This window comes from Xiphophorus hellerii, chromosome 10, assembly GCF_003331165.1.
Source record: "Xiphophorus hellerii strain 12219 chromosome 10, Xiphophorus_hellerii-4.1, whole genome shotgun sequence".
Classification (NCBI taxonomy): domain Eukaryota; kingdom Metazoa; phylum Chordata; class Actinopteri; order Cyprinodontiformes; family Poeciliidae; genus Xiphophorus; species Xiphophorus hellerii.
Window position 1 is genome coordinate 22,652,405 of NC_045681.1, and position 25,203 is coordinate 22,677,607.

The 25,203-nt window shown below is 39.8% G+C and overlaps 3 protein-coding genes across 7 annotated transcripts; 2 read left to right on the forward strand and 1 right to left on the reverse strand.

The window, feature by feature from the left end:
- Positions 1-4,282: 4,282 nt before the first annotated feature.
- On the reverse strand, positions 4,283-8,281 carry LOC116727043 (desumoylating isopeptidase 1-like). Its single transcript, XM_032574103.1, has 6 exons — positions 7,917-8,281; positions 7,783-7,804; positions 7,615-7,684; positions 7,400-7,509; positions 6,378-6,500; positions 4,283-5,854 (listed from the first exon to the last, which is right to left on the reverse strand). The coding sequence occupies exons 1-6, from the start codon at positions 8,005-8,007 to the stop codon at positions 5,776-5,778; spliced, it is 495 nt and encodes a 164-aa protein (XP_032429994.1). The 5' UTR covers positions 8,008-8,281; the 3' UTR covers positions 4,283-5,775.
- A 5,384-nt stretch (positions 8,282-13,665) lies between these two features.
- On the forward strand, positions 13,666-20,641 carry xrcc6 (X-ray repair complementing defective repair in Chinese hamster cells 6). 3 transcript variants are annotated; one of them, XM_032574096.1, is made up of 13 exons: positions 13,666-13,735; positions 14,145-14,234; positions 15,030-15,142; positions 15,324-15,465; positions 15,534-15,785; positions 16,233-16,419; positions 17,325-17,511; positions 18,262-18,430; positions 18,914-19,075; positions 19,275-19,404; positions 19,807-19,907; positions 20,022-20,138; positions 20,225-20,641. In XM_032574096.1, the coding sequence occupies exons 2-13, from the start codon at positions 14,162-14,164 to the stop codon at positions 20,422-20,424; spliced, it is 1,833 nt and encodes a 610-aa protein (XP_032429987.1). In that variant the 5' UTR covers positions 13,666-13,735; positions 14,145-14,161; the 3' UTR covers positions 20,425-20,641. The 3 variants fall into 3 exon arrangements, with proteins under 3 accessions (XP_032429987.1, XP_032429988.1, XP_032429986.1); XM_032574097.1 differs by having other exon boundaries at positions 13,677-13,718; XM_032574095.1 differs by having other exon boundaries at positions 13,683-14,234.
- A 146-nt stretch (positions 20,642-20,787) lies between these two features.
- On the forward strand, positions 20,788-24,450 carry LOC116727042 (GTPase IMAP family member 4-like). 3 transcript variants are annotated; one of them, XM_032574100.1, is made up of 8 exons: positions 20,789-21,206; positions 21,362-21,416; positions 21,657-21,734; positions 22,273-22,323; positions 22,434-22,484; positions 22,570-22,620; positions 22,765-22,815; positions 23,412-24,450. In XM_032574100.1, the coding sequence occupies exons 2-8, from the start codon at positions 21,374-21,376 to the stop codon at positions 24,143-24,145; spliced, it is 1,059 nt and encodes a 352-aa protein (XP_032429991.1). In that variant the 5' UTR covers positions 20,789-21,206; positions 21,362-21,373; the 3' UTR covers positions 24,146-24,450. The 3 variants fall into 3 exon arrangements, with proteins under 3 accessions (XP_032429992.1, XP_032429991.1, XP_032429993.1); XM_032574101.1 differs by having other exon boundaries at positions 20,788-21,416; XM_032574102.1 differs by lacking the exon at positions 22,765-22,815 and having other exon boundaries at positions 20,792-21,206.
- Positions 24,451-25,203: the final 753 nt, after the last annotated feature.

Below are 25,203 nucleotides of genomic sequence, written 5' to 3' on the forward strand. Positions count from 1 at the left end.
GTTTTGTCCAAAGAAATTCAAACTATCTGAGAAACTGGAAAGCTTTGTCATTAATAGTTCTTAAAGACAAATTTCATTCTTAAAATAAAAGTAGTCTCAAGGTAGTTGAAGTAAACAAATGTTTATTTCATAAATAGTTACATAGTAAATTATAGTTAGCCTCTGTACAAACTGGCCTATGTTTTGGGATTATGTATATAAAACTGCTCCTTTGAGTTTTATAATTCAAACGTGTTTATTTTAGGCATTTTCAATAAATATAGGGAGCAATAGAATAAGGAATCATGCGGCGCCTTGCAAAAGTATTTATTCCACCTGAATTATGAATTATGTCATATTTAGTCACTTACTCACAGCCTTCAATGGAATTTACGTGGTTTTATGTAATAGAACAACATACGGAGTACAGTTGGAAGGAAATATTACATGTCTTTTTTAAATGTATATATATATTTTTTTACAAATAAGAATATAAAAAGGGAGTTTTTGGCCACTTGACACAGACACCCCAAAATAAAATCCTGTGCAATCAACTCCCCTGAGAGGTCCTCTTTAGTTTCCAATTTCAGAATAAATCCAAAAAAAAAAAAAAGTTTTCCGTTTCCAGATGAACAAAGCTGGTAGAAACGGCCCAGAAGACCTGCAGATTCAAAACTTCAGAGTGTGAATACTTCTGCAAGGCATTGAAGTGACGACTCCCTTTAACCAATAGGGGTATTTTTTCTTTTTTTTCTTTCATATATCTTTTGTTGCACTGTTAAAAAACACAAAAATAATAATAAAACAGTCAAATATACATTGATTCTTTAACTTAATGAATGCAAACAACTTTTTTTTTGTTCAAATAGTGCAGAGGTTTATGCAGCAAAGAAGTCAGCCCCATCTTTGCTTTATGGGGCTGACTTCTGTCAAATTTTCACTTCATTCATGACCTTGAGTTAAAAAAAGTAAAAGAAATCAGTGTGAAAGATAACATTTCAGTCAGTAAAAAGAGCATTTTCCAAAATGTCCGACTCGTCTAGTAAATAAAAAGAGCGTCCTGGAGTGATCGGAAGAAATTTAGGTTCTTTAGTGACGATTAAGAAGTTTGAAAATCTGTTCGTTCAATGACAGTTTTTTGAAACTGTGCTGCTTATGGTTTAGGGAGAATAAAAACTACGTCTCGGTTTATTGTACAGCTGAAGAGTTTCATTCACTTTTCTCTCGGTCTACCTCCATCCGTTGCCCTTTTCCTGGATTTTCCACGATGAAACACACTTTCCTTTCTCTGCCATCAGGCCAAGCGAACATGGACAGCTTCCCCTGGGTCACATTAACTCGATGGTGAGGACAATTCCACCGTCATGTCAGCTTCTATCAGCCTCCATCCCAACAGGAGAGGGGCTGGGGGAACAGCGAAGGAGCCAGAGGCTAAGACTCTTTAGAAAAAGGAGATAAAGGAGGTAGAGAGTAGAGAAAAATAGAAAAACAAAACGTACATTGCTATGTGTTTTCCTTCCTCGGAGGGGGAAAGGAAAGGAAGTCAGTGCAGATCTGGGTCTTTCACTCCTGAACTGTCTGAGTCATAACTCCGAGTGTGTAGATGCCTGTGTGTGATTTCTGACCCGCGGGTTATTATGGCAGGGGAATTTATTGAGGCACTTCCAGGCCTGGAGGATTTGACATCTTTTATTTGATGTGGCCTGGATTTCAAAGGACGTTGTACACAGCTGCAGCTGTTGCTAGGTTCACGCAGCAGCTAATGGAATCCCTCGACTGGACTTCACGGCGGACGAAACCCGCAGGAACCGTTGTGGTGTTCGGCGCATCCATCCAGGAATGCTTCCCATTAGATTCGGTAGCGAGATTTCTGTTGTTTTTCTGGCAGATTTTCATTTTGTTTTTTTGTTTCATTTTGTAAAACGGTGAAGCTTCGGCGTGGGTTCCGAGTTTTTGGAATTAGGTAAAAACAATTCAGGTGAGACGCGACATGACAAAAGAGTCTGAATTGTTAATTATCAACTCCTGGTTAAGACGTTGAAAGAGGATTAGAATGAATTGTTCTGCTGTTGCAGCAGCATAATCTCACTGAAATATTTAGAAAAAAATCCAACCGTTGATGTAAATTCATTAATTTATTTCAAGAAATGATCATTTTTAGAAATACCACTTGGGGTCACTAAGTCTTCACGACAGCCATACAATGCCAACCAACCTGCCATCACAAACATAAACACAGAGTTTTACTGAAAAAGTGAACTGGGACTGGGTGCCAGCATGGACACTGTTTTGTTCTAAGCTGAGCCAACCAGATTTACAAGTACTTTATAACTATAGTGTAGCTGGTAATTGAAGATGTTAGCAAAATCTAACTTGGTAAAGATGTTCCCAGGGGCTTGCTTTTTAATAAACAAAAACAGAAAAACTGTTAGCAACTGAACCAAATAAACAAGGCAGCCATTTTTCAAGACGAAAAACTGCTAAACACATAAAAATATTAGCAGAACTTAACCCTAAACTACTAAACACAGAAATACTAGCGGAAGCTAACCCTACACTGCGAAACACAGAAATAGTAGCGGAAGCTAACGCTAAACTGCCAAACCCTCAAAAATATTAGTAGTAGATGAAGTTGACCTCTTAAATACATTAAAAAATGATCGATAGCTAACGCTAACCATTAAGACGACTGTCATTCTGTCTGTCGCACGTCTTCATCTCCTTGCAGTTGACGACTGGAGTCACATGTGGCACGTGAGAAATATTAAAGGACATAATCTGACTTTAAAAACAGTAATATGTATCCAAAAGACGTCTCAACATTCTGATGATTAAAAAAGGGAAATATTTTTAGTAATCCTTATTGGCCTAAACCCAGAAATGATTCGCCTGATTTATTGGCTAAGACCCAGTGCAAGTTTCAACGTGGATCCATTCTTGTCCAAACTGAAATCCAGATCCTGTTTCATTCCACACATCGTCCAATCAGAAACTCATCTTTATCTTCATGGTTCAAAACAGTTTACTGCAGGTTTGAAGTATTTTCAAAAACTCCTATATTCCAGTATTTGTTTGTTTGTTTATTTGGTTGCTTTTTACCACTAGATGTAATCACTGGAGTATTAATAAGTGCTGTGACAGAAAATAAATCAAACTTTTGTTTATCTTTCTCTGCACCCCATTTTTCTGAGCATCGATGCAGGAGTTCTCACTGTCTGTGTTTGCTGGTCGTTATTAACGCTCTGAAAATGGTCCCTGGTCTTAGCATCCTTCCCAGTTTCAGGGAGAAAATGTTTTCTATCACTGTAAAAAAAACAAAACAAAAAAAAAACATTTTTGTATCTGCTTTGGTAAACTAATTAACCTGTTGTGTGTTTATAAAAAATATCTTTACCATGTGTGTAGACGATCTCTTTTATGCACACTGTTCTTTGAGGAAGTGCATCAACTTAGAACAATCCTGCTGTCTATTTATAATCACTGTTTATGTAAAGGTATTCCTTTCTTTTATAAGGGCTGTAAACACGTAGCTGTAACTACAGTAACATTATTCCATGTTAGGCTCAGAATGACTGTTCATTGATGAGTGGTGCAGCTTTCATTATGTGCAATTTTGTGAAAGATAAAAATATTTATAGGACAGAGGAAAACGGGACAAATGTAAACGGGATCATTAAAGTTCCTGTTCAAAATGACAGACAGAGCTGCAGAAGATCCATATTTGCATCCGTTTTTGTGAACTCGCAGGCTTTTACCAGGTGAAAGCTTCCTTCCAAGACTTTGAAACTAATCTACAGTAGCATAATTAAAAGAAATACATGACAGATAAATGTTATTTATACTTATATAAATGCAAAACATCAATACAGCACATTGGTGTGACAATATGCAGAAAAGGGTGTATATATGTTGTATTCATCTGTACTTCTTACAACCAATTTATACCCAAAATGTTCTTTATAAGACTTTGTTTAGAAATGGATGCCACTTTTAAAGATGAAATAGTAAAGACTGTATAACATGTGTGAGGCTTTGTCTACTTTATTTTTATGTTAAATGTTTTTAAAAGGTTTTGGTGAGAGGTTATAACTCGTTAATATCGTGCTTTCTATTGTATTATGTACCATGATGCACTGAAATACGCACTTACAATATAATCCCTGATGCAAGTCAACACCTTCCTACATTTTAAATTTGACTATGTGGAGCCATCTTGTGGTTGTTCTTCGTACTACATGCACACAAAATTCACGTAATGCAGTGAAACTGAATGTTTTTCTCAACAACATAAAGGAAGACAGAGAGCTTTTAGCAGAGACTTTAATAGTTCAGAATCAGAGCTTCATTTTCAAACATTTAACAAAACCCATATTGTGAAAGAGGAACTTAGGATCATTTTAGACTAATATGTTTCACTTGCACAACTTCACACTTAAAATTGGGATTAATAACGACATTTAAATAAGGTAAAACATGTAAATTAAAGCCAGTTTTTTTTTTCTTTGCCCTTACATCCTTCTGTAGGTATTGTATACTTAATCTTTAATCTTTTTTTTTTTCATTTACAGTGACCTGCACACAATTTATAGTCATAATCGAACATTTAAATCTATGATTAGGATCTAAACAAGAGTCCAAAGGAAAAACCTACTTCAGATGAACTTGATGTTGTCTCAACACCATTGATAAGGCCTCTTTGTACAAATACCTAATTCTGGTACTTAGTGCATAAAAACAGTCAGTGCCAGTAATAAAAATCCAAATGTAGCAGATCAGAGGTATGTAGCTGATTGGTCCAGGAGTTTTCAGAAAAAACAAAAACGATGTTACTAAATGACATGAGGTTCAAATTGGTTTGTTTGTTTTTAAAGTGCTTTTTAAATACATTTTAAAGATACCTTAAAATTGGTAAAAACGGGTTTCCTAGACGTTATAAAAAGCCAGCAGAACAGTTTTGACTAAGCTATTTTCCCCAGTGAGCGCAACCCTTGCATTTGAGCTTTTTATTAATAAAATTAAAATAAAATAAGTAAAGAGCTTCATAGATTTTTAATTTATACTTATCAGCAGCTAAAAAAAAAAACAAACTGTCCCCATAAACTCTAAAGGGAAACCTTTAGATAAAGTCAATTTTTTAAAAATGTTTCTTCGCAATGTGTTTAAGCTACATATCTAGCTAGCTATGTAGCTAGATGACATGAGCTACATAGTTGTGTAGCTATGCTAGCTAGGTTTTTTTAACATTTTATTTTAGCTAGACATCTACTGTATGTTGCAGACAGTTGTCAGCTGTCACCCATTTAGAGACGGACAGAAAAAGACCAACATTTAGTAAGAACAGGAGCTTTGTACTGCACTTGAAAGATAAATCCTGTTTACAGATTAAGTTCAGCACATGGCAAGAATTTGTTTTATAAAATCGTCGCACCGTTAGTAGTTTTTGATGTTAAAACCTCTACCTAACAAAGCACCTTAAAGAAATGCTCGACAAATCTCATGTTTAATGGGACGATTTCAAAACTACTCTACAGCAGAAAACAGATTTTTGGCTGAGCAAGTGGAAGTAAGTTTATGAACAAAAGCTAACTTAGAGTGATTATTTTTTTTGTCCACAGGCTTAGTTTGCTGGTATTCCTTGCAATGCATTTACATGCAGAAACAAACCTTGATGGTGATTTTTAAAAGACGTAAGAGTAAAGGGCCCCGATGATAGCAGCTTAGCTGTAAATGTGACTGGTAGCAGAGGTTTCTGGCACAAAGGTTACCAAGTGCATTCTTCTGTATGCATAGCTTTATTTATCGCTGTCCAGTGATGTTTCCTCCTGGATTTATGGCCAATGAGTCCAAGAGCGGGCGGAGGTCCTGGCCAAACGGACTGCAAAATGAACGCAGGGAGAGGGACACTGAAGTCAAAACCTATCAACAAATCATTCGCTTAGAGAAATATACAGAGCCTCTTGATTTTTTTCATTTCACAAAACGCAAACTTTAATGTATTTTACTGGGATTTTCTGGGACAATAAGTCCACGATAGCTCTGGAGGAGGTGAAGAGACGCACAGCTCGGGTAGAACAATCCGTTTAAAGTTAAAAGTTTGTTAAAAAGAAGGACCAGAAGTTCCACTGTTGTTGGCTTTTGCTTCAGCACGTTGTTTGAGATGAGGAAATCACCACTTCACTACTTTAATCGCCTACTTTCATTTTGCTCTTTATATCACAGTGTGTTCATGTGCTAGAATGGCCCAAAGTCCAAACCCAAAACTGATTCTGCATCTGTGACAAGATTCAAAAGCTTAACGTTCACAGACGCTCGCCAACGGCAAGGAATGTTAAGTTGCGACAGTAATCTCTGACAAAATTAGACAAGGTTTACCCAGAGAGGTGGAGGTGAAAACTTACGTGGAGAGTATTTCAGATGGAAGGTCTGTGATGTACGACGGGATCGTTTTGCCGGTGAGGAACTGAGCCACGTCGTTGCTGAAGGTGTTGCAGTTGTGCTCAAACAGGTTGTACTTGTCGCCTCTTCGCAGCGGGAGAATGAAGAGGAGAAACGAGTTTCGTATTTTGGGGAAATTGTAACGAGAAGTAAAAATGAATCATTTAATTAATAAATGAACACAAAAAATATTTTTCAGAACAGCTTTACTAAAAGTCATCCAGTAAAATTACTTACTTGTCCAAAACAGTGGCGTCCTATTAGAATACACGTCTCTTAATAAATATGTTACACGGTAGAGTTTCTGTAAAGATTGATAATCGGCCAAGAAACTGCGATTGGTGCACCTCTAGGCTCATGAAAGCCCAGAGCACGATGATGTCCCACCGGGTTCCCTTTGGTGACTGGCGGGGTTGTTTTGTGAAAAACGCAGCATTTGGAATCTTGGCCTAAAACGTCCAGCTTCGTCACTTCAGATCAAAAATACATTCTCGCGCGAGGTTTCATGAGATTTCAGGCAAGTCTGGATGTTTTCTTTGCGAGGAAGGAAATATCCAACCCTTATTAAGTCCAGATTGATGGAGAATCCAGCAGATTATTATTATTCCTGCAGCTTCTTCAACGTAGCGTTTAGCCGCTTTAACACATTCAGTCTCGTCTTTTCATCAAGGTTGGAGAAATTATTTCTTTTGTCCCCTATTTTCTCCTGCCTTCACTCTGCCATGGTGTGATAATGCAGATAATGCTGTGGAGTCATTTTGTACCCTTCTCCTGACTGATACCTCTGAAATTTGTGGCTTTGGCTAACAGATTCAAATGAGAAGATTTGCGAACAGACTGGCAGATGTAAACTAAGAAAGCTGCTTCAACAAGACGGATTAATGGGCGTCCAATCAGCTTATCACGGGTTTTTTCTATGTCGTTTTCCTATTTTTACCAGATTGAAGTCCACTGTGTACTTAAATGTCTGCCGCTACGTCTTTACCTGTACTCTGACTCAGCCAGCGAGTCCAGATACTCCAAAAACAAATCTTCATTCACCTCGGTGTAACCCAAATCCACTATTGAGTTCGGCCGGCCCAGTACGGTGCCACACTGAGAGAAAAGAGAACACACATTTCAAACGTTTAGTGGACGCCGTGCTGGGAAACGAACACAAGTTGCTGGATCCACTACTGAAAATATGGAGATGATTCTTACAGGTGGGCAGTGGGCGATTCCTCCTCCACCAAAGAAAAACTCTTTTCCGTGGACAACAACACCTGTGTGCCTGGGGGGGGTAGAAGAGGCAAAAAAAAAAACCCAAAAAACGTCTTGTTACCAAAATAAAAGCTGGATAACAAGCTGTCATTCAAGAAATATACTCACCATATTCCGTCTACCTGTCTTCCTGCGAAGATGAACACATACCGTATGTCAGCAATATATAAGGTTATAGCTTTAGGCTCATTCTCGATAGTTTTCAGCGTATTTCAGAACGAGGAAGAAAGTCACAAACGTACCTAGGAAAACAGAACTCAGCTGGCGAGCCATTCCCCTGGACATGTCGTAAACGAACAGTTGCACCGGGAATGAAGGGTTGTTTTGGGCCATGGTGGAGCAAGGAGTCTTTTCCAACGGAAACCAACGGCGAAGTTGCCTGACTGACTCGACAAAAGTTGAACTACGGCTAGCTAGCTAGCAACAGGAAACAAAAAGTGGAAACAGTGTTATAGAAATAACGACGAGGTAAAGACTTATCTTTGAAAATTCAGTCAAGTCCAGCCTGAGGTTGATGGGCGAAGACAGTTAGAGCTGTGTCACTGTCTTAATGTAATCATAACATGACTGTCAAAAAGTGCCTCCGCATTCTGTAGGATAAACTCCACCCCCTTCATTGTGATTGGTCAATATATTGACTCCTCAGCAGAGATGCCAATGAGAACCGAGTCTTCTTTGACGTGAATGGAAGGCTGACAGTGCCAAAACATGATACCCTCCAGCCCCCATATAACCCTGGACCAGCCCTGATGACAATGATTTCAGTCTGACCCTGTATACTGTATATGTACAAATATTTTAACATACAGACTTATTTTTTATGTGTAAAAAAGCTACATGTGAACTAGAACGTGTCAGTTATTAATACCCCTATATACTAATACTAATTACTACTTTATTTACTAATCTGTAATTTACATAAAAATATTGTACACAAAAAACAATGTGCAAGAAAATGTGCTAACATTTGAAATTAAAAGGAAAAACCCAAAAGGACAATTTGGCATCTCCTCTTTGTTTGCTTCCCAATGTGAGTGTAGATTTTAGGTATCCATAAAGAAGTCCAGATTAATAAAGATTGTAACAGGGTAGATTTACTAAGTAACAGAATTAAGAGTTTATGTACATCCTGTCTTGCAGTGGTGGGAAGTAACGAAGTACAAGTACTTCGTTACTGTACTTAAGTACAATTTTCATGTATCTGTACTTTACTTAAGTAGATTTAATAATGGGTACTTTCTACTTTTACTCCACTACATTTTACAGTAAGTATCTGTACTTTCTACTTCACTACATTTCTACAAAAGTGTCGCGTTACTCGTTACATCCAAGTCGCACTGCTCTCTTTTTGTCCGTTAAAATATGAAGTTCAGGGACTTTAAGGTGGCGCCGTAAAATCCAAGCAATAACGTGACTTAGTGTCTGTTGTCACCCATCGCCTCCCCCTTTAAGCTCCAGACATGCGCAGTGGTTTCCTCTGAGCGGGAGAAGATGTCTAACTAATCGATAGTAGCTGCATAAATCATAAGATATGACGACATGTAAAACCAGCAGCGCTTCGCTTTCACAGACGGTGGGACTTTGTCCAACTTTTAGCGTCACTTGGAAGGAAAGCTTAAAGAAAGGTAAGATCTGTGGACGTGATGCTAGCAAAGCTAGCTGTACTGAGACACATGTTGCATCTGCGATGAAAAAAAGTTGTCACTCATGCGCTGAATTATTGTGTGGATTCAGGAACGATCCGATTCTTCTGGACGGATCTTTACTAAGGTTGATGGGACTGAAGCCTCACTGAGAGCCGTTCTTTGTTCTTGTATACACTGCAATAGCTATATATAGCTATATATATTATATAGCTATATATATATATATATATATATATTGTCAAGAAAATCCGAGCTCATCCCACTTCCCCATGCTGGAGATTTTAGTTTAACAGTAATAATAAATAAAGTTATCTTTAAAATGAATCACTCAAGTGACATCAAGGCCCAACAGTAGACTTAAGTGTCAATAAAGTTAGTTTAACAGTAATAATAAATAAAGTTATCTTTAAAATGAATAACTCAAGTGACATCAAGGCCCAACAGTATACTTAGGTGTCAATAAAATAAATCTGGTTGTGTGTGTTGTTTTTGTCTCATGCAAACTTTGCTTTAATTCTACTTTTTTCTATCTAATCATAAGAAATCATAGTCAGACAGAGAGAGTCATTAAACAGGAAAAGCAGGTTTCCTGGAAAAAGAGGAAGTAAGTTTCCAGCCTGCAGATTTATAAAAATAGCTGAGACTATTACTTATTTTAAAACATGAAAGTTTTAAAGAATGAAATCTAAAACATTTTGAGTAATTTGATAAGATTCAAAGTAAAATACTTATATTAATATTGGTTTACTTGTAATAATACTTACAGTTACATTTGTGGGAACACTTACAAGAAAAACAAGTAACTGTAACTTTAGTATCAAATAATTAGAATCATGGATTATTCTTGGTTTCTTTTCAGAAAAACATCTGTAATAACTCACATTAAGATTATAATAAGAGTAATTAATAAGTTATGGTTATAAAATCATAAATGAATGATAAATCAGAGAAGCTGAAGAAAATAAATGTGATATAAGTTATGGTTATAAAATTATAAATGAATGCTAAATCAGAGAAGCTAAAGAAAATAAATGTGATATAAATGTGATTTTGACATTGAACTTGAAATGGTGTAAAAGGTGTAAATGCAATTAAACATCACTGATATGTTGGAGGTAGATGGTAGGTGAAAGGTGAAAGGAAGGGAAAAAGGGGAACTAACAGGAGAGCAGAGATGATCACCGCCTTATTTAGGTAAAAGGTTGTGCAGGCAATGGACATAGGAGGTTGAGCAACCCTGAGACATTAGCACAGACATCAGGACATAAGGTCTGTAAGACAGTGATGGATATGAGATCATCTGTCTAAGCAGACAGCCAATGAAACAAGCCCAGCAACAGTGCTAGCCAAAGAAACCCTATAAAAGGTGAGTGCAAAAGAGGAACCGTTCGTTGGATCCTCCGGGCAGCTTCGAGCCAAGATCGAGATGGACAAAGAACTCTGCAGCTGAAGAAGAGCCGGGGCCACGGAGCCGAAGACTGTCCTGCCATGAGGACCAACCGGTCAGGCCCACAACATGTGGCTTCGAATTGCACTTCTCTCATCGGCTGGGTTCAGACCCCAAAGACAAAGATGAAGACAAAGACAAAGGCAAAGACAAAGAAGAAGAACTGGTGCCTTTTTTCCTGCCAGCACCAAGTCCTGTGTGACCTCACCATCCATGCGGAGAAGAAGATCATCAGACCTGCGGAGATCCTGGCCTTCATCGATCAACTTCCTCCTCCTGCTGCAGCACCTTCTTCATCATCAGACCTACAGGGATCCCTGCCTTCATCGATCGGCGTCTTCCTCCTGCTGCAGCACCTTCTTCGTCGTCGTGCCAGGTCTGGGGTTCGAAACGTCAAACTCCGTCCATCTCTCTCAAAGGTTCCCTTTTTTTAGTTTGCAGTATCAGCAGTAGGGAAAGACAGACTAGATGATTGATTTTACTCATTTGATTATTTCTGCTACTGAATTAAGCTGTACTGACCCTTGCAAAACTGCCTTACTAATAAAATATTTAGCATAAAGAAAATCTAAAAGATGTTGTGGACATTCAGTTAATGAGTCACCTTAAAGTTCTTTGATGGTTGTAAAATAGCTGTGATGTTTGATTCTGGAGAGGAAAAAGTTTAAAATGTTTTTAGGTTGCTGGTAGCCCAAATTTAAAACGTCATCCTTGGGACTCGCCCGAGTCACTAAAACCTACCTGGTTCAATAACAAATGCAAGTTGTAAAATAGAGAACGAGCGACCGTTAACAGGTGTGCTCTGTGAAACTAGTTGGCTGTAGGCTGCTCAGTCTGGCTAATTCACAGGGGGAAGAAGGGTGGGACACCTGGATGTAGGCCGTCAGAAAACCAGGCGAATCGTTTCTCGAAACCAGCTTAAACAGAGTTTACTTCAGTTCTGGACAGGGTAAATCCCGGCAGATTTAGGAAACTCAATTAACCCGTTAGAAGGAGAGCTGGTAGCACATCTCCCCTCTCAGAAGAGGAAGCAGAGAGTGAGAGAATAGAGACAGAAAGGAGGGGGGGGGTGTTGCGCAACAACAATATATATATATATATATATATATATATATATATATATATATATATATATATATATATATATATATATATATACACACACACACACACACATTTATTTAATTGCCGAATAAGTAAAAGTTGAACGTATGAACACAGAGCATGCTCATTGATTGATTTTGTCTCCTGTCATGGTGGCAAACATGCAGTGGGAGGGAGGATGAGAACAGTCATGGTGCTCCTTCTGCTTGTTGCGCCGTTGGACAGTGTTCATAGTGTTGTTGTAATGTTACAATTACAACTGTAATTGTAACATAGCAATTACAGTTAATTGCTATGTTTCATGGTTTAATGGTGCAGACAGTTGTGGTTTCTGACATAGGCAATATGGGCAACCGCCCAGGGCGTTATTTTTATAGGGATGGCAGGCGACCTCTGCGGATTGTAGCACAGCGATGAAAGCAAAACAGAATGAAATGAGTTGTAATTGATACTGGTTAAATATATTTCAGCTCTAAGTATTTATATCTAGGTGTTTTTATGGAAATGTGGATCTTTCAGATCAATCTGAGAACCAATTTTGATAGGTGCACTTCATTTTATTGTGTCATGTAGCGCAGGGCGCTGGTCTTGGTCTCGTGTTCAGTGGTCTTGACTACAACTCTGCTACGTGGCTCCTCGATTGCATGTCTTCCCCCCCACACCTTCGTTCCATCCCCTTTCAGTTGGATTTCTTTCTAAATAAATGTCACTAATGAAGTTCATGCTACGTTAGGACAGGAAATAAGATGTTTCCATCCCTGAAATTATGATGCATAGAATCACATATCTAAGTCTAAACTCTTACAGAGAATAAACACAATAAGAACATGTTTAATCTGTGACATTGTTTATTAAAATGGCACATTTATGATGTATTCAAATTAAATACTATCGGCACACTTAATGATATTAGCGATTAGGTTATGTATTCAGCAAGTACTTTTACTTTTAATACTTAAGTATTTTTAAAAGCCAGTACTTTTTTACTTTTACTTAAGTAAAATGTTAATGTGGTACTTTGACTTTTACTTGAGTACATTTTTGCCTGTGTATTTGTACTTTTACTTAAGTACATTTTTTGAGTACTTTCTCCACCACTGCTGTCTTGTTATATAGCTCAAAGGATTTAGATTCAGCTAAAACAGGATTTGCTTAAGTTATTCCTGAATTCCTGAATTCAGATGTTCTTTATAAAGTAAAGAACATCTGATCATTTAGCTAATAAAAGCATTGAGGGGAATGATGAGCAGATCATTTAGATAAATTGTCTTTGGAAGAAGTTAGACTTATGGAAATTGCCTTTAGTAAATCTGAAATTAAATTTATTATCAAGTACCAAGTTAAATCTGGATGACAGCTGCTTTGGGAGGAGGGAACCAAAGATCGACATTTGTTTGATCTTTAGATCAACATTTGTTTCTCCCTACTTTCTGCTACGAAGACAGCGGAAAGTAGGGAGGATAGAAACAATTGAAGGAAGTTGAAAAGAACAAGCAGCGATGACCAAGTTACAGTTACAACATGTAAGGTTGTAGCCAACATGGAGGGTAATCATTCAATAGGAAAATGTGGTATGGACATGGAGACAGAAAAACATAAAATTTAATGTGAACAACATAGCGTGTGTGGAGAGCAATTTAAAACAAGAATTAAAGAAACATTAAGGATGAACGTGGCATTGGTAAAACATAAAAAGATAAAGAAAGTATTTATTATATTTCTAATACATCATAGCCACCCGCCAAAAAAAAAAAAAAAATCCAAGAAGATGTTTTGGCACCACCCCGCTTCCATACTGGCGCGTTCACGTACCTGAACTCCCATTGAATTGAAACTAGCCTGGACTGGTAAGTTGTGGAGCGCGGTAAGTGATGAGTACCACTGAGTATCTCTTATTCTTGTGTTTATTTTAGTTTATATAGTTTATACGCATCACTAGGGAGACGGAAGCGTCATTAAAGCAGTAGGAAGTTATCAGTTTATTAACATAGAGTGGTTACGTTAAGCTAGCTAGCTAGCGTTATTGTTAGACTTACGTTGGTTTTATTTTAGTGGTAATAATGGCGCTAAGTAAATCTTAGCCGATTTCTAACTTGCGTGTAGTTTCAACGTGCGTATTTGAGAGCTTCGCTTAACACTTTGCTGTACAACAGTTGACGCATTGGAATGGATTTGTGAATACGAAGTTTCTGCGTAAGCGACGTTGCTTACGTACGAAGCATGGACGCATAAAGTCCAAGGCGTCTTGTTGAAATGACTGCATCCCGGTGCAGAGCTGAAAGCCGGCCAGATGGCGGAGTGGAACGCTTACTACCAGAATGAGGACGAGGAGCAAGAGCAAGAGGAAGCGGAGCTGTCTGGAGGTAAATCCGGGTCACGTCCATGTCTGAACCAGCTGCCTGCCATCACCATGATATGTCCGGGTCCATACCTGAGTACAGTGAACTCATCGGCTTGATAAAAAAACAAAACAAAACAAAAAAACAACCAGATTGACATACGGCAATATGGTGGAAATGGTCGTCAGAAAATGGGTCACTATTAAGGTCATAAAGTTCTGCAATAATTCCTAAGGTATCTGGGTACTACACCATTACGCCATCACGTACGTCAAATTCTGATTTGAATGTTGCAGCTGAAGTCGAGACTCAGTAGACCAGACATTATTCCAATTTTGTTATGCTCAAATATTGGTAAGTTGTTGTGAATTTCATCTCTTTAGCTGACGGAGAGACACCCAGTGTTCTCTTCTGCTGCTGTAGTCCATATTTAGTTTCAGAGAGATGATATTCTGTACACCTTGCTTGTGACAAACGGTTATTCTTTTATATACCTCCAGACTGGTCATATGTGTGCTGTGCCATACAGTAGCATATTTGACATCCCCCAACATCTAGCTCTAACTTAAAGTGCAGTCTTTCACGCAGGCACGCACTTTCCATATTTCCTTCAATCCCTCTCTTGAAAATAAGTTTCCACAATCACAAGGTCATGGTGTCATCACAACATCACAAAAAGCCACTAATCAATCTAGCGTTTTGTTTTGTCATGAAATTCCTCTTTTTAAAGTGTTTATTTTAGAATGACAGCATCCTGGAGTTCAGAAAAGTTGAAGGTAAAACATTGCGAACCAAAGCAAGTGTCTCTGTCTTTGACAGGAGATTACAAAGTCTCGGGCAGAGACAGCCTGGTCTTCTTGGTCGACGCCTCCAAGGAAATGTTCATCAAAGGCGAAGATGGACAACCCTCTAACTTTGACATGACCATGCAGGTAAGAAGTTCAGTTGTTGTTTTTTGTTTAATCCTGTTGACATTCTCTTACTTCTGTATTCCATTAAAACAACCAAAACAAAAACTCTCATCTTTATGTGTTTTCAGTGAAACATTCTTGAAATCTTTTTAAATCTTCACGTTGCTGGGATGAATTCACCCGCATCTCGTGTTGCTCGCAGGTCGTGCGGAGTGTGTACACCAGCAAGATCATCAGCAGCCACCGGGACCTGGTGGCTCTGGTGTTCTACGGCACAGAGCAGAGCAAGAACCCCAGGAACTCGTTCAAACACGTTTACGTGTACCACGACCTCGACGAACCAGGTCAGAGGCCGCGCGGCGACGAAAGGGGAAAGTCACGGCGCGGAGAGTGAAAACCTTTGCCCCTTCAGGTGCGAAGCGGGTCCAGGACGCGGATGCTCTGCGGGGCGAGAAAGGCACGCGGCTCGCAGTGCAGGCCCTGGGGAGCGGGGAGACGTCTCTGGGCGACGCCCTGTGGTGCTGCGCCAACCTCTACAGCGACATCAAGCTGCGCCTCTCGCACAAACGCCTCATGATCTTCACCTGCAGGGATGATCCGCACGGGGGCGATGGCGCCAGGGACCGACAGGCCCGCACTAAAGCCAGCGACCTGAAGGAGACGGGTCAGTTTGGAGAAAAAGCTGCCTCTGTTTATATGGTTAAAAAAAATGTCTTCTGTCAAGAATGTACATTAGGTCGCCTGCTTCCTTTAAAGGAAATAATCGCATATCCATCAAATTGATGCCTAACTTTTATTTTATGTTCCTCTTCTGACAGAAATTGGTTTACTTACAGGTATAAGTCCCAAATCAACTTGAATTTTCACGTGTATTTTGACTTACTGTCACATTGCAGGTCCCTCCGACGATCCCCTGGTAGAATTCATGGTAGATTCAAATTTATAGCATCTAGGTGTCTAAATATGTTAGGAAAACCCACGTGAGCACGTGCAGCTTGTAAATCAAAGCAGTTTTCTAACTGCGCAGCAGCGTCCGGCACGCAAACGGTTTTCAGCTTCTTGTTTGATCAGCCTGTGTCTGATCTGTCCCGACTCCTCCGGGTGTCCTCAGGTGTCCTTATCGATTTAATGCACCTGACAAAACCGGGCGGCTTCGACGTGTCGCTCTTCTTCCGGGACATTGTGAGCCCGCCCGAGGACGACGGCGAGCTCGGCCTGCAGCTGGAGCCGTGCGACAAACTGGAGGACCTTCAGAAACGGGTCCGGGCCAGAGAGACCAAAAAGAGAGCCTTGGCCAGGTAACAGGAAAAAAAACACGTTTTTTTCTGTTTCCATTTTGCCATTTACTTGTACTAGATCAAATAGTAGCAGACTGGCTACTATGTTGTCTTGGTACAAGTAGGACGTAGACAGAAGTTCATAATCTGCAGTTCAAACCAGATATTTACAGACACTGTAAAAAAAAAAAAACAAAAGACAAACTTTTTGTATTTACCTGTTGACATAAAATTAGATTTGTTTTGTTCCGTTTGGATGAGTGCAGTTATTACTTTCTGCTAAATTCCAAAATAATGAAGACTTTTTGTCATTATTCATTAAGCCAAAACTATACAAATAATTATAGTCATTTTGCATTTAAGGTAAAAAAACAAAACAGCAATATATATTTTTTCTGTAAACCCAAAACTCCTCAAGTGGCCTAGTTTTAGCTTCAAATTATACATATACTGCATATATATGTATAAATAAAAAAAAACACAAAGACATTTATTAAACACCATTTGCTGTCCAATTATTAACTGATTAATCCGAAAAATAATCAACAGGTCAATACATTGTATTGATAAGTTGAGCAGAAAGGCCTGAGCTTTTAACATGTTGATTAGAAGTTGGAAGTTTTTTGGGGTTTTTTGGTCTTTTTTTTTTTAAGCAATAAAATGTTTTTCTTATTTAAAAAATAAATTGAATTATTTATTTGCTTCTTTTTATCGATTGGTAAAATAAATTTTGGTATGTAAACATCCGGTTTTAACTGCATGGAATCAAATCGTATCACAAAGCCAGAATTTCCCAATACAACAAAACAAATATTTCCATTCAACCTTGTCAAAGTCCATTTCTCCTCTTGTTTATTGGCCTTTTGCTTCGTGCTGTTCAGCTGTGTGTTCACCCCCTGCCCGTCCCTGTGCTGTGTCGTGTTCAGGTTAAGCTTGACTCTCGGTGAGGGTCTAAACGTAGCGGTGGGCGTGTACGCAACCGCGGTGACGGCTCGGAAACCCGCCTCCGTCAGACTGTACCGGGAAACCAACGAACCGGTGCGCAGCAAAACCCGCACCTTCCACACTCAGACCGGCAGCCTGCTGCTGCCCAGCGAGATAAAGAAGGCCCAGGTACACGGCAGCTGGGTTGAAATATAAATGAACTTTTTTAAATTGAAATTATTAGCATTGTTTAGCTGTAATGCTTCGGACCATTTCTGAAGCCTGATGGGCCCTATGGGGGACCAAAGCCTGGTACCAAAAAAATACGTTGTTCTTTGCTTCACATGTTGTGTGCATTAGTAACATTTTCGGGCTATTTGTAATTTAGAATAATAATAAAAGAAACAAAGCTATGGCAAAAAGTAAAATTTAGTTTCAGCCCGAAGAAAACCCGATATAAATAATTGTCTTATTTTAGGGGTAAAGATGCAGTTAGTCAACGTGGGGCGTGGCGCTGCTCACTGCTTAGTCACCTTTGTATCAAACTCAGCTCAGGTGGCATAGTGGCGTGCTATGTATCTTTAATTGTGTTCTAAAAACAAAAGTTCTACAACTCACCCTAAGAAACTGAGAAACGTTCCTGCAGACATCAGTTCCTTTCCATGTTTTCTTCTCCTCGGTATCTTCATCTTCTTTTAAACCACTTTTACACAATCCTTTGGTAAGCTAAATGCACGCTTCACACTTTGAGCTCACATCAAGGCAAATGACGGACCACTAGGCGGCGTCAGCTGACCTCAGTTTGAGAGACACAGGTTTAGAGGTATGGCGTGAGTTAAGTTTTGGTTAATGGTTAGGGTAAATGTCCAGGCTAGGCATAAATGGAAGTAAATACAGAGTCCTAATACGGGTAAAAGTACTAACTTGTGTGTGTTGTAGGTGTACGGTAGGAAACAAATAGTGATGGAGAAGGATGAAGTGGATGCCATCAAGAAGTTTCACGACCCCGGACTGTTCCTGATTGGATTTAAGCCGATGGAAAAACTCAAACTGCATCATCACATCCGACCTTCTGTCTTCATCTACCCTGAGGAGGACGAAGTGAAAGGTAGAACTGTTTATACCATTCTGATATTTTACGTAGTTTAAAAGCTCTTCTTATCTTCTGGCTGCATGTAAAGGAGTAGAATTGGCTCCTTTAGACTAGCCAGCAGCAATTAGCAAACTGCTCTGGTGGAACTGCTCATCAACTGAGTTCATTGTAGGAGCTACTTCTCAGTGAAATGCTGGTAAAAATGATGTTAAAGATTCAATAGAGGAGCCATGTTTTGATGACTTCCTGTAGGCGGAGTTTCAGGAGAACAGGAGCTTCTTAAAGAGACAGAGGCTCAATTTCAAGATGTTAAATTATAAACTCCAGTTTCATTAGTCATATATACTAAATTCAGCGTTTTTATAACAACTGAAGTTACCATAGTTACTTGATTGTGTTTTAAAATGCCACTATGTGTCTTGAATATACATAACACTGCCCCTTTAAAACTGTTTTGTTTTCTTTTTTTGTGTGCTTGTTGTTGTTTCGCTGCACCAGGAAGTGCCTGTCTGTTCTCGGCCCTGTTGAAGAAGTGCGTCGAGAGAAACGTGTTTGCTCTGTGTCGCTCTGTCTTCCGCCGAAACTACCCACCCAGGTTTGTTGCCTTGGTGCCTCAGATGGAAGCGGTCGACGAAGGGAAGGTCCAGATCACACCTCCAGGTAAACAACTGTTGGCTCTCTCGTGTTTGCTGTGACTCTTGGTGGTTTTAGCGTCGCAAGAAGCCAAAAGATTAAACCTAGATCAGGAAGTTGAAGTCATAAACGGAGTCTCTGTTGCAGCTAGTGTTCATATGAAGGTTTGTTTTGTTTTTTTTCTATGATGGATTTATGTAGATCTACTCTCTGCTCCCTTTATTAGGTTTCAATGTCATCTACCTGCCGTATGCCGACGACCTGCGAACTCTCGATCCTCCTAGATGTCCGCCGGCCTCACAAACACAGGTTAACAAGATGAAGGAGATCGTCCAGAAGCTCCGCTTCAAATACAGGTCAGTTTACGAAGACACAGATTTTAGAAAAAATCCCCAGTTGTAAAATATATTTCTTGCACTTTTGCTGTTAGCAAACGTTTTGCCAAACTCTAGTCTTCTTCGGAAGCTTGGAGTATACAGAGGGAGGGAGCTGCTGGTAATCATGTCACCAGTGTGTTTTGTGTTTTTTTTTTTTCCCTGTTTTGAGTTTCAGAAGTCCAAAATTTTCAAATTTATATAATAAATAAATAATTATTTGTTTTTATTGATTGCTCTTTTTTGGGGGTGGGGGGGATTTCATTTATTTATTTAGGTCTGTTTGCACTGCCCTTGACACGCCGTTGTATAGATGTGATGAGGTCACATTATTTATTGTAGTCCTCTCTGTAAGCTGCTTCCTTCCTCCTCCATGTCATGCAGGAGTGATGCTTTCGAGAACCCAGTCCTCCAGCAGCACTTCAGGAACCTGGAGGCCCTGGCTCTGGACATGATGGCCCCAGAGGACATCGAGGATCTCATCAGTAAGAAGCCGATTACTTCACTTTCTGTACCCCACATTCAGTACTTCTGTCTAAACTCTCTAACCTTCTTTCTTCTTCATGTGCTTTTTTTTCTTTTCTTTTCCCACACCTCAGTGCCAAAGGTGGACCAGATTGACCAGCGACTCGGCCCTCTGGCGGATGAGTTTAAGGATCTGGTCTACCCTGCCGGGTACAACCCAGAGAGCAAACCGGCTCCCAAGCGGAAAACGGGTCAGACTCTCGATTCGGTTTTCTGCCGCCGTACTTCAGATCAGACGCCGTTTCAAGCCTGATCGTGTCTTTCTGTTTGCGTGCAGCCGACGCCGGAGCCGGGGCCGAGAAGAAGCCCAAAGTGGGGGCGACGGCGGACGAGCTGAAGGCCCACATGCAGAGCGGCACTCTGGGAAAGCTGACCGTGCCGGTGCTGAAGGAGGCCTGCAAGCAGTTTGGAATCAAAACCACCGGGACCAAGAAGCAGGATCTGATAGACGCTCTGAGCGAGCGACTGGGTTCATGAGGACGTTTTCAGACGTTCAGGGAGGGGTTTTTTTATGCGCCGGATTAGAGAAGTAGTGAAAGTTAAGTGGAAGAATAAGCTGAATGTCTTCACTTGTATTGTGGAAATCCCAGATCTTCTTTTCCAGGCGGAATCATTGGCACACGCCTTTAATTAAACAGACAAGTGATGATTATTGGTAACGTGTTGCATTAAAACGTTTCTTCATAAAAACGAATCTTATTTTTGTATTATTTCAAACTGAAAGAGATTTTTTTTTTTTTTATCAAAGTCTTTTTATTATTTTTTACATAAACCACAGAAAACACTGACAAAGACACACACAACAGAAATCCTTCACCCCCCTTCCTGTACCGGATCTGCTGCCCCAACATGTATCCACCTTTTATTCATACATCAGTCAATGCAGAGCACAGGTTTGTGCATAAATGAAAGGGCAAACATTTGACCCTTACATAAATTTATCTGCTGAAATGTTTTCTACGTAAGATATAAATGGCCGCCAGTCAAACTGGAAGAGGTCGTAGTTCTCATTCAGCATTTCCAGTTCTGCCGGAAAAGAAGGCGCGCCCTTCCAAAGGGAGGCCCGTCAGACACACCTGGAGGCGTTCTGGCGTCTCCGATCGGGTCCATAAAACGGAAGCGCTGATCGTGTTGAGGGAGCGTCTCTGACCTCAGCAGGAGGAAAACGTCCCGCGTGTGAGCTGTGTCCGAACCAGACGACGTTCCTCAGGAAGGTTTACTCCAACACACACACACACACACACACCCACACTCAAAAGGTAACGACTCTTCAGATCCGTTTTACTGTTCAGAAAGGCAAACATGGACTTTGTGCTCGATTGATCTTTGCTTATTGAAACCATACGTTTCCGGATTGTTTCAAAAATAAAGGTTTGAGGTTTGTGATGTGTGTGTGTGCTGTTTTTTTATAAAGATTGATGCTGAAATGGAGTGTCAGTGTGAAAACAACGCCAAGGCTGCCCCTGCTGGTAGGAAACTTTAAAGTTTATAAGAAAAAAAAAAAAAAAGCCATTATTTGTGTTAAAAGTGACAATGTAGAAATTGATTTTACCTCAGAAGGCCTTTCATATAAAAGATGCTGCAATCGATCTAATTTTGGAATGCTGTGTGACTCGTGATACATGTGAAGACACACACACACACACACCCCTACATAACAAGTGGGAAATTGCAGTGCTGTGCTAATAATCCTTCTTTATTTTCTTTAGGCTGGTTCATGGGAGGCAGCAACGTCCAGATGGGGGCCTTCGCTGTGGTGGGCTACCTTCTGTACAGATTTTCACAAAGTCAGTCGCCATGACGATCTCGCATATTCACAATCTCATCTTAAACAAAAAAAAATAAAATAAAATACTCAGAGCATTGTTCTGCTAATGTGTCTTTCACTGAAGCATGGAGCTTGGACACAGTGCTTGTGCATGTAGCGGTCTGATCAATGTTCAAATTTAAATCATATCAAGAGGTTATGACACGACCTTACACATACTAAATATGGTTAAAAACAAAAAACTTAGTAGTCGTTTAAAGTCTTAATTAAAGCATATTTGTCTGTTATGGCCTTTACCATGAAATGTATCATTTCATTTAACAAAAATACAGTAAAATCCCAATAAAACACATTGAGGTTTGTGATTGTAACGTCACCAAATGTGACAAAACTTCAAACACTTTTAAGTACTGTCACAATTCCCCTTATTTTCTATTTCATGATACAAAGATTGATAATATATTAAGATGACGGACTAAGGTGACTATTATATGGAATTCTGTGACGGTGTGAGTCATTTTTATCCAGACGTTTTAAGCCGTTTGCTTTTCCTGCAGCTCTCCCAGCGCTGATCCGTTGGCCGATCCGTTTCTTCTGCTACATAACCGGTGAGTTTTAAAAAAAATTTTTTATCCCCCTCTGACATCTTGACGCTTCACCACGAAGTTTGGCAAGGAACCGAAATCACAAGGCAAACGTTTTGTTGGTCCTGCCTCAGGTCTGTCAGCTCTTTGGGGCTGGGTGGGCCGCCTGGTTGGAACCTTCCGCGGTACGAATCCTCAGTCTCACACACAGTGACGAGAATTTAAAGCAGCCTTAATAAAACTCTTTTACTTTTCTCCTTTTTGTCTCAGGAATCAAGAACCTGTTGAAATGGGTTTCTCGGGTTTGGCGGTTTCTAGTCGGTGAGCGCCTCTTCCTTTTCCGTAGGGTGATATTTCAGTGTTTCATAAATTCAAATCGAAATGTCCTGCAGCTATTCCAGCAACAGAAACACAAAAGACTGTAATTACAACTTAGATTAACGTCTTAGTTTGATGCGACCTCAGCATTTTCCTCCAAATTCAAGTGGATGGTTCCCATCATCAGAGCCATCACTGGTCATTATACTCTTCTTTATTGTTTTAAATTGTGTGGTAATTTCCCAAGGGTTCTCCTTACCTCCGACAATCCTCCTCATTTAGGGGGAACACGCATTTATGCTTTGAAAAGTAAATCTACTTTAATGTTTCTTAAAAAGCATTTAAATTTCCGATAACGCGTTGCCAATTTACTGACAGAAAACAGAAATGTGTCATTCCAAAATAGCAAACTTTGTCAGAATACTATTCACACTTCCAACCGGATTGACAGTAATTACTTCCATCATTGCAAATATATAAACTTAAGAAAATGTTTTAGGTCAGTGAGTGTATTTGCAATCGCACCTCCAGCCCTTTCATTTCCTGTAAAGCTCTACTTATAGGATCTACTAACAGTGGTGGCTCTTGCATGAATGTGACCCTGGGTGAGCTCTTCCTTCTGCCCCCAACATCCCACCTACCCAAAGCTTTAGTATTTACAAAGATTTCTCTAAGGTTTTTAATATTCGCTGCCTTTTTTTTAACCAAATATTTAAGTCACAAAAAATTTATTTTTTAAGAGTTTTCAAACAACGTTGTTTAAGCATTTACACTAAAACTTCTCACGTCTACAGGATCGTCTGAAGATGGACCACATATCAGTGGAACTTCAAGGAAGTCAGATTTGAGGTTGATCTTCCTGGGGCCAAACGTAGCGGACCGATACGTCATAGCAGACGATTTGTTAGCATTAGGTAGCAACAAGACGAGGCCATTCAGTGACGTGGCGAAGAATGGCATCAAGCAGACCACAGTACTGGACGGCAGAGAGATCACAGTAATCAACACCCCCGATGTTTTAGGGTCGTCGATGGGGAACGCCAGCCGCGCCAGGGAGGCCCTAAGGAGCCTCCAGCTCACTACTCCCGGTCCGCATGCCTTTCTGCTGGTAATCAAGGCTCAGGGCTCCGGCGAGTCAGTCGGCCAGGACCTCACCCGAGCCGTTCGAGGGGCCCTTGAGCTGTTTGGAGAGGGAGTCACGGGATACATTATCCCGGTGATCTCGTATGTAGACGGCAGACAAAGCTTCACCGTGGAGGAGCTGCTAGAGGGGCTGGAAAAGGCCTGCGATTTATGTGGTCAGAGTCCAGAGCTTGTGGACATCAGCGCATACATTCCACCTAAAGGGAAGTATTCAAGTAGAAGGTCTAAAGACTGTGCTTACAGAGATCTGGTTGAGCGCGTGTTGGATGTGAAGGAGAGCAGGGGCCATTTTGTCCATGAGGTGTACAAGAGGGAGGACGAGCTGAGGGAGAAGCTGCTGGATGACATGTCCTCTGTACTGGCTCAACAACTGGGCCACAGGTAGATAGGGGAACTACACAGTGAGAGGTGTTGGAGTGTTTGTTAGCCTGGGCCAAAGAAAAAAAAAAGTATATATATATAAAACAAACAAACATATACAGTATATTTATTTTTTTTTCCATTTGCCCTGCAGTTTTGTCAGTAGCTGCTTTTCCATCAAAAATGTGTGCAAAACTTTGTTGGTATTCTGATATTGTTGAAAAAACACATTTGTAATAGCGGTGTTTACATGAAACAGCAAATGCTGTTATAAACACATGAAAATTAGTTTGTACACACAATAAGTTATTAAAAAACATCCTCCAACTACCTGTCGTCGTCGTCTTCTTCTTCGTGGTTTGCGCCTGTGGTAACATCCGGTTGTTGATCATGTGACTCCAGTGATGCCAGGAAAACGTCTTCATTTCCATGGCGCCAAAACTTTTTTATCAAAAAACTTTACATTTATTAATTGCAGCGTTTAATTTAAAGCTGCAGTATGTACTGTAATTTTTATAAAGTGTTTCCTTGAGCTACTCTGGCATCTGCAGAAATGCACCACTCCCAACCAAAACTAACCAATCAGAGCCTGGAGGCGGGTCCTGGCTCTGATTGGTGGTTTCTAGTTGCCACTGGGAGAAGGCAGAGGAGCATTTTTTTTTTTTTTTTCGTATTATCATACCAAACTTTCATGACATAGTGACAGTTTCAGCAAATATGTAAAATATATACTTTTACAAAAGTTACATACTGCAGTTTCAAGCAAATTTATTTTCAAAATGTCAAATTTCATAGTTATATGTCTAAACTGGACTAAAATGTGTAATATATATACAATTTACATTTATAATAAATTTACCTGTCTCTTTTTTTTTCTCCTGTTTCGCTGTGGATTGTAATTTCACTCTCTGCTCCAGTGTTTTGCCTTCCTACATATTTCATCATTTATAGAAGGGAAATACATTCAGAGAAGATAAACTGAAGTCAAACTTGGTCCACAGGCTGAATTATTCAATATTTTCTCGAGCAAACACCAGAAACGGCTTCATTGGGTTTGTCACATTTTCAACCCCAAATTCCATT